At 56.5% G+C, this 8,011-nt stretch overlaps 1 protein-coding gene across 1 annotated transcript; it reads right to left on the bottom strand.

The window, feature by feature from the left end:
* Window positions 1-247: 247 nt before the first annotated feature.
* On the bottom strand, window positions 248-5,786 carry ELF3 (E74 like ETS transcription factor 3). The gene is made up of 9 exons (XM_007522091.3): window positions 5,621-5,786; window positions 5,039-5,212; window positions 4,127-4,348; window positions 3,887-3,982; window positions 3,686-3,805; window positions 3,490-3,579; window positions 3,285-3,401; window positions 2,378-2,573; window positions 248-639 (listed from the first exon to the last, which is right to left on the bottom strand). Exons 2-9 carry the CDS (start codon window positions 5,202-5,204, stop codon window positions 525-527), a joined length of 1,122 nt encoding a protein of 373 aa, XP_007522153.1. The 5' UTR covers window positions 5,205-5,212; window positions 5,621-5,786; the 3' UTR covers window positions 248-524.
* Between the last annotated feature and the right edge of the window lie 2,225 nt (window positions 5,787-8,011).

Here is an 8,011-nt window from a genome sequence, read left to right as displayed (position 1 = left end):
GGTCCTGGAACCTCACCCCTCACTGGTCTGGAGGGCCTGGAACAGTCTATCAGGCCCCCAGTCATGGTAGGACAGGAGCGGGGAGGGGAGTGTCTTAGAAAAAATAGCTCTCTATGTACATCTGAAGTATTTATAAATTAGAGGCGCTCTGACCCTGCCCAGAGTCCAAGCATCGAGCCGGGAGGTGAAGTCAGTCTAGACAGAAGGGGCAGGGTGGATGCTGTCCCAGCCCCTCTTCTCTCCTGGGTTCTGTGGGGCACCTGCAGGAAGAACTGTTCAGGGCCGAGGCGTCCACTGCCAGAGGACTGGTCACTTCCAACTCAGGGCTTGTAATTCCAATAGGAGGGTAGAGAGGACAGGCCACAGGCCCTGGATCCCAGGCTGGCGGTGACAAGGTCCCAGAGGCTCAGTTTCTCTCCACAGCATGGCAGGGCCGTGCTCAGAGCTTGGCAGGCTGGGCGGTGTCCCCAGAGGGGCTGCAGGCCTCACAGCCGTGCATTTGGTCCTGGGTCTCCTCTGGACCCTCAGCTCCGACTGCCAGAGATTTCTTCCTCCCTCCAGCCACTCGAGTTCTTGCCAAACTTGTAGACGAGCCGCCGGCCATCCACACGCTCCAGTATTTCCCGTTTGTAGTAGTACCTGGACAGGGAGAAGGGGGTTAGCCCCAGACCATCTGTTCCACTAGCTCCCATCCACTTGCTTGGTTCAGCTGAGCCAGACCTGCCTTCTGAAATTCCTCCCCACCCGCACAGAAGAGCTGTCTTCCGTCCACCAGAGCTGTGGGAAGCACCTGCTTATTCTACCTGGCTGCCCGGAATCTTGTGGCTACACCTGGGCTGATCATGAAGTCACTCGACTGTTTATATGTGTATCCATTTATTTATTATACTGCTCAGCTCTGGCTTGTGGTGATGCTGGGAACTGAACCTGTGACCTCAGAGCCTCAGGCATGAAAGCCTTTTGCATAACCATTATGCTATCTTCCAGCCCCAAGCTACCAGATTTTAGGGCTGAAAGGGACTTTATCTAAGACTGTCTTATTATTTAAATCATAAGAAGGTGACCAGGGAGGTGGTGAGTGGATAAAGGATCCTCAAGCACTAATGTCGTGAGTTTGATCACTGACAGCACATGTGCCAGAGTGAGGTTTTGGCTCTCTCTCTCCCTTGCTCATTAATACATAAATTTCTTTAAAAATATTTATTTATTTACTCTTGTTGCCCTTGTTTTATTGTTGTAGTTATTCTTATTGTCATCATTGTTGGATAGGACAGAGAGAAATGGAGAGAGGAGGGGAAAACAGAGGGGGAGAGAAAGATAGACACCTGCAGACCTGCTTCACCGCTTGTGAAGCAACTCCCCTGTAGGTAGGGAGCCAGGGGCTCAAACCAGGATCTTTATGTGGGTCCTTGTGCTTTGTGCCAGGTGCGCTTAACCTGCTGCGCTATTGCCTGACTCCCAGTACATAAATTTTTTTTAAATTTTTTTTTTTTAACCAGAGCACTGCTCAGCTCTGGCTTATGGTGGTGCAGGGGATTGAACCTGGAACTTTGGAGCCTCAGGCATGAGAGTCTCTTTGCATAACCATTATGCTGTCTCCCCCGCCCCAGTACATAAATTTAAAAAAAAATTAAATAGAGGGGGTCTGGCAATGGCATACCAGGCTGAGCGCGCGCACCTTACCATGCACAAGGACCCAGGTTCAAATCCCCATCCCCCACCTGCAGGGGAGATATTTCATGAGCAGTAAAATGGGTCTGCAAGTATATACCTTTATTTCTATCTCCCCGAGCCCCTCTCAATTTCTCTCTGTCCTATCAAATAAAATAAAAAGGAGAGAGAGAAAAAAAAAGGAAAAATGGTTGCCAGGAGCAGTGGATTCCTAGTGCCAGCTTCAGGCCCTAGTGATATCATGGTAGCAATTAAAAAAAACAAAAATTAAAGGAAAGGGGAAAAAGTCACGGGAGAAGCCAGAACACAACTCTGGTACATACAGCTCTGGGGACTGAACTAGGAACCTCAGCCTGCAAGTCCTATGCTCTGCCCACCCAGCAATTCTCCTGGATACCCCTCTGGAAGGAATCCTAGTGATGACCCAGAAGGGAACAGCCCAGACACAAGAGCCTCTATTCTATTCCCGTAGGACAAGAGCCAGCAAGGGGGGCTTGGCTGCGCTCTCTTCACCACTAAGTGTCCTTCCTTAGACAGGTTTGTAGACAAGGCAAAGAAACGCTGTCAAGTCTGCCGTGGAGCCAGCCTACAGCTCCCTCCACAATGTCACCCAAGCCTCCATATGGGCAGGCACAGAGCCTGGGGGAAGAGGTAGCTCTCAGGGGCCGTCCCCAGGGCTCTGGGGCCCCAATGCTTGGAGGCTCACCTCATGGCCCGGCTCAGCTTCTCATAGGTCATGCTGTTGTTCTTTTTCTTCTGGCCCCAGAGCTGGGCCACAGCCTCGGAGCGCAGGAACTTGAAGATGCCCTCCTGCCGGTTCTCCCACTTCATGAGGCCCTCGTTGAGCTCGGGGTGGATGAGGATGTCCCGGATGAACTCCCACAGGTGGGTGCCTCTGGGGGCTACGGGGCCAGATTCCATCAGCCCGCAGCCTGGGGTGCCCTGCCCTCCCTCCTCTCCCCCTCGGGCGCCACCCAGCTTCCCCAGGGCCCCCTCCCGCTTCCCACCAGCCCGCAGCTCTGGGCCACACTGTGCAGATGTTCGCCTCGCGCAAATATTGATCAAATGTCTGGCCGGAATACAAGGGATTGAGACACACACACACACACACACACACACACACACACACACACACGCTGCTGCCCTGGGAGCTCGAGGCCCGCAGGGAAACAGAGAGTAAACACGCCAACAGGTGGTGGGAGTGTAGCCCCAACCTGGCGGGCTCAGAGAGAGCCTGGGTGTGAGAGAGAGACAGAGACAGAGAGTGAAGAGCTAGGAAGATCACAGAGCAAAAGCAATGAGCAAAAAAGACTTGAGGGCACTCTCCACCCACAGACCTTCCAGAGTGCAGCCCTATGCTGGGAGCCAGTGACCTGAGCACTGTGTCCAGTGCTCACTCTGTGAGCCCCACCAGCTGGCCCCCCCACACCACCTATGGTGTCCCAGCTGGCAGACAGTGGTCAGAGCGGCAAGGACCAGGATGAGTGGACAGAACACCTCTAGCCCCAAGGCTCATCCTCAGGAGCCTCAGTTTCCCCCTCCTGTCACCAAACCGGACTCTGTACCCAGAGGCAGGGGGTGTCCAGCCTGGCGGGGTCCCACCCGACACTCACCGTGCTTGCTCTTCTTGCCCTCCAGGCACTCTCGGGACTCTTTGCTCAGCTTTCGGGGCCGCCCCCGTTTCCGCTTCCCATGCTTGGGTTCCCCCTTCTTGTAGTCTAGGAAGCCGTCTGTGGGGAGGGGAGGTGGCAGTTCAGGAGAAGGGGTGGGAGGATGCGAGGGAGTGCTCCCCAGGGGACAGCTATCTCTTCCACTCACCGCTGGGAAACAGCTTGCCGTCGCTTGGATCCAGGTCCACATCGCTGCTCCCCGAATCTGAGGAGTGGGAGCTCTGAGGGGTGCCTGTCCCTGGGGAAGGTGGGCCAGTGTGAGTACCTCCGTCTGTGTCCTCCCACCCTACCGCCTGACTGGTGCTGGGAAACCCACCTGGGGTATCTGTGGGGAGGGGGCTCACCTGTGATGGAGACATCTGAGCTGCCTGGGGAAGGGGTCCCAGAGCCATAGCTGCCTGGGTAGTAGGGGCTGGGTTGCCGGCCATCATCCAGCACCTCCGGGACGAAGGGACTGCCCTGGTCTGGGAGGAGAACAGAGACCTCAGGTGATGCTCTATGCTGAAAAGTGGCAAACCAGGGAGGGGGAGAGAGTGGGTTCTCACCAAAGGAGCCAGGGTCCCCCAGAGTCTCCTGGAAGGCCACGCAGTCCTTCTCCAACAGCTCAATGATCCAGCTGAGCTCATCAGTGACATTGGATGCTGATAAAGAAGATGGGGTGGGGGCGGGGAGCAAGGGCACAGCGGTTAGTGCCTAGACTTCCCACTGGACATAACTGCCCCTCTGCTGTGCTGTCCTCAAGGGGACAAATGCTACCACCACCCACCCCTGGAGCCTGGACTCACTGAGGTCCCACAGCTGGGAGTGGAGCTGGTCCGCCAGGGGCCCAAAGACCAGCCGCAGCTCCTCAGGGGCGCAGTTGCAGAGCGTGGCCCCATCCATGTCGCAGCGCGAGAAGTCGATGGTGCTGGCGTCGTACTTGTTCTTCTCCACCTGGTAGCTGATCCAGTCCAGTACCTGTGCCTTCGACCACAGCTGGGGTGGCTCCCCCGACCAGCTGGCCTTCTCTGCAGAGGCGGGTGGTGGGTCAGTGCCGCCTCAGCGCTCTGGGAGTCCTCCCCAAGTGTGTGGATAAGGGACACTCACAACCCAGACCCTGCAGCCCCCCAAAACTCAGCCTCTTTTTAATTTCATTTGTTTGTTTTGGATAGAGACAGAGAGAAATTGAGAGGGAGGGAGAGACTCCTACTGCCCCCCCCAAGTGGGGACCAGGAGGTTGTACCCAGGTCCTTGATCACTGTAAAATGTGCATCACTGCTCAGGCCCTGAACTCAGCCTCTTATACTCAGCCCTGGGCCTGATTTTCTCAGGAGACTCCCCTCCTACCTGATCCCCAATTTAAATAACAAAACAACAATTTTTTTTTCTCTCTTGCCAATAGAGCTACTCCAGGGTTACATGCCTACATGATTCCACCACTCCCAGTGGCCTTCCGAGCCACCCTCCTTTTTCAAACAGTGGGTGAAAGACAAAAAAGGACAGACAGAATGTGAAGACAGCACAGCAATGACCCACCATTGCGAAACTGCCCCCTTTGCATAGTGCTCCCATGTGGAGGGCATGGGCTGGACCCTGGGTTCTTGAGCGTGCCCAAGTGTGCACTCTACCAGGAGAGCTATCTCCCCACCCCTCTAGCCGGCTCTCAGGAGGCTGTTTCCCCTCCCCCCAGTGCTGGCCCTAGCCCACCAGGGACCCACCTGTGCTCTCCAGCGGCATCTGCTGGTTGTTCAGAGTCACCACCAGATCGTTAGCCCCAAAGGGGGCAGCAGCAGAGGGTACAGGGGCTTGGGGGGGATCCTCCGAACTATACATGGTGTTGAAGTAGTTGCTGAAAACGTTGCTGATTTCACAGGTTGCAGCCATGAGGTTACCTGGGGAGGGAGGAGGACCAGGCCAGTGAGGGGTGCAGGTCCAACGGCGCCACTGCCGCCACCACCACCACCACCACCACCACACTAGCCCAGCACTTGGGGCACAAAGGTCAACATCTCTTGAGACACCCTCCTTTCAAGAAGGGCGCTGAAATCCCAGGTTCGGTTGGGGGAGTAGCCTCGGGCTGAGATTCCCCCCTCAGTCCACCTGAACTCCACTGTGAATGGGACCGGCAGAATCACGGTGGTCACTCTGCCCCTCCCAGGGTGGCACCCTCTAAGCTCTAGGAGCCCCCCCCCTACTATCCCACATGCTGAATGGAACCACCAGCCCCAAGTCCTGAACCGCAATCCCCAGGCCCCTCCCCAATCTCTCTAGCTCCAAGTTACTGAGTAGTGGGGACCTACCGGGAGTGCTGGGGCGTGGCAGACAGCAGGATCAGGGGACGGCGGGCAGGTGAGGGAACCAGAAGGGAAAAAGCTCCACCAGGTAGCACAGGCACCTGGGCTCAGACTTCCCACCCGTCCTGGCTAAAGGCTGCGCGCTCCACCGGGCACTGGCCTTTATAGCGTGGCCCCGCGGTAACCCGAGCCGGTGGCTCATTGGACGGCGGGGATTTCCTGGCCTTGGACTGGGCTCCTGGCCCCAGGTGATTTGCATACTGTGTGCCATTTGGCCCTGATCCGAGCGGGCGGTGCTGGGAAATCAGGCCCAGCTGGTTTAATGATTGCCAGAGTCTCATCCCGCGCCCTGTGGGGCTGGGCACGGGGCACCAGCGGGTGGGCAGCGGAGCTGTCTGCCACCCACCGGCTCAGGAAGTTGGTTCCTCCCGGCCACACCTGGGAGGGGTTAAGGGATGGGGGGAGCCTGACCCTACGTCAGAGTGGCTGCTACTCCTCACCCCCCAGTGACCGCTGCAGGAAGAGAAGAGCCTGAAGTTTCGAATGCTCTGCCACAGTGCCCACGGTTGGAGTCAGAGTCTTGGGGTCAGAGAAAACAGCCAGGGGCCAGCAGTGGGATCCATTCTCAGGCCCACACACTGCCATCCACTTTGTGGGCAATGTCTCTAAAGACCATCTGTGAAGGCTTGTGGGGAGACCAGACTGCTGAAAGGGCCAGCCTCCAAAGGTCCTCCGAGGAGCCCTTCCTTCCTCAGGCTGCCTGAGGTGCTGGAATCCACCTGGATCTGTTTATTCCCTCGATCCAGACTCCATCTAATCTATCTATCTATACAGGCTCCAGCAGCTCACTAGCACCTGTCTGCTGCCCCCTAGTGGCCAGAAGCTTGAATACCTGGGCCAAAGAAAAGGCAATTTGTAATCATTGTAACCATATGCCATTTACCATCCCATAACCCGCAGGGACACCCAAGACAGGGTGGGCAGAGTGGTAAGGAGGCAGAGACGCTGTTCTGGGGTCTCCCCAACTGTGTGATCTCAGATGAGATTCTTGGATTGTGCATTTCAGTTCCTCTGTCTATAAACGTGCTGTGCTGTGCTGTGCTGTGCTGTGCTGTGCTGTGCTGTGCTGTGCTGTTGCAAGTCTCATATCTTCCAGATCTGGGTTTGGAGACACCTGCGACACCAGCTCAGTGGCCTTTCCCTTCCCTCCATCAGTGCCACAAGACTCTGGGTGAAACGGTTCAGCAGGCAAAAGGCAGTTCCACCTCTTCTAAAGAAAGAGCCCCCCCACCCCCACCCCACCCCTAAGACAGCCAGAGGGCCTACAAGGGTTCCCGCCACTGTCACTTCCCAGACACCCCCACCTCTCACCATGGTCTATCTCCCAAGTGCTGGGTGCCCTCAGAGAGGGCTGAAGTCCAGAGGCCCCTCTGCTGGCGGGGAGCCCAGCCCAGAGGCAGGATTTTCCCCAGCCCTTCAGGGGGCCCTCCCGGGAGCCTAGCGGCACACCCTCTACCCAGTCACTGGCCCTGGAATGCAGGGGAACCGGCTCTTAGCCCTGGGGCTGGTCACGTGCTCCCAGGCCCCAGAGAACACCTGGCTGGGGCTCTGGAGGTGGGATGAGGCTGAAGAGAAAGGGTTGTGCTCCCTGGCCTTCATGGGCTTCAGAGACTGGGGGCCAAGATAAGGAATCCCCGGAGGCTAGCATGTGCCTTAGATCCTTAGTGTTCACAATAGCCCAACAGCCTGGGAAAGACTAAGATCTGAAGTCTGTGCCTTGGAGAGATGGGGGTGGGGCGAGGGGAAGGTCCCAGCACAGTGGTCAGAGCCTGAGGAGATGAAGGTCTTCCCAGCAGGCTGCCCAAGGCAAGAAGGGTCACTGAGCACCCCCTGAGCTCCTCTCCGTGTTGGTAGTGGCCACATCACTTCCCAGCCTTATAAAGGAACAGGCACATCTAGCAGGACTGCTGGGAGGCAAAGAGAATAGGGGGTGGAGGACTGGTAGAGCAAGGACCCAGGTTCAAGTCCTGATTGCCAGCTTCATGAGCTGTGTGTAAAGCAGGGTCGTTGCTGTCTCTCTCCCTCTCTGTCTCCCCCTCACTCTCTCTATCAGAGCACTGTTCAGCTCTGGCTTATGGGGGGGGGTTTGAACCTGGGGACTTTGAAGCCTCAGGCATGAAAGTGTCTTTGCATAACCATTATACTATCTACCCCCACCCTTCCCCTCATGCTCTCAATTTCTTTTTGTCCTACCAAATGACATTTTAAAAGAAGTAAGTTTAAAGGGGGCTGTACGGGGCAGGCAGAGCGACTCTGGATGCCTGTGCTGTGAAACGGGGCCCAGTCTGTCGGAGCCAAATAACAGCAGCGGTTGGAGGCACCGACCTCTTGCTTCCA

Source organism: Erinaceus europaeus, chromosome 19 (assembly GCF_950295315.1).
Source record: "Erinaceus europaeus chromosome 19, mEriEur2.1, whole genome shotgun sequence".
Lineage (NCBI taxonomy): Eukaryota > Metazoa > Chordata > Mammalia > Eulipotyphla > Erinaceidae > Erinaceus > Erinaceus europaeus.
This window is presented reverse-complemented; position numbering and strand designations above follow the sequence as displayed.

Bases quoted from the DNA above. Each gene is read 5' to 3' on its own strand.
- ELF3 (XM_007522091.3), bottom strand. From the start codon at position 5,204: ATGGCTGCAACCTGTGAAATCAGCAACGTTTTCAGCAACTACTTCAAC. The intron at 3,983-4,126 runs GTGAGTCCAGGC...CTTCTTTATCAG, and splicing joins CTCCCAGCTGTGGGACCTCA to CATCCAATGTCACTGATGAG. The intron at 3,402-3,489 runs GTGAGTGGAAGA...CCCTCCCCACAG, and splicing joins CGGCAAGCTGTTTCCCAGCG to ACGGCTTCCTAGACTACAAG.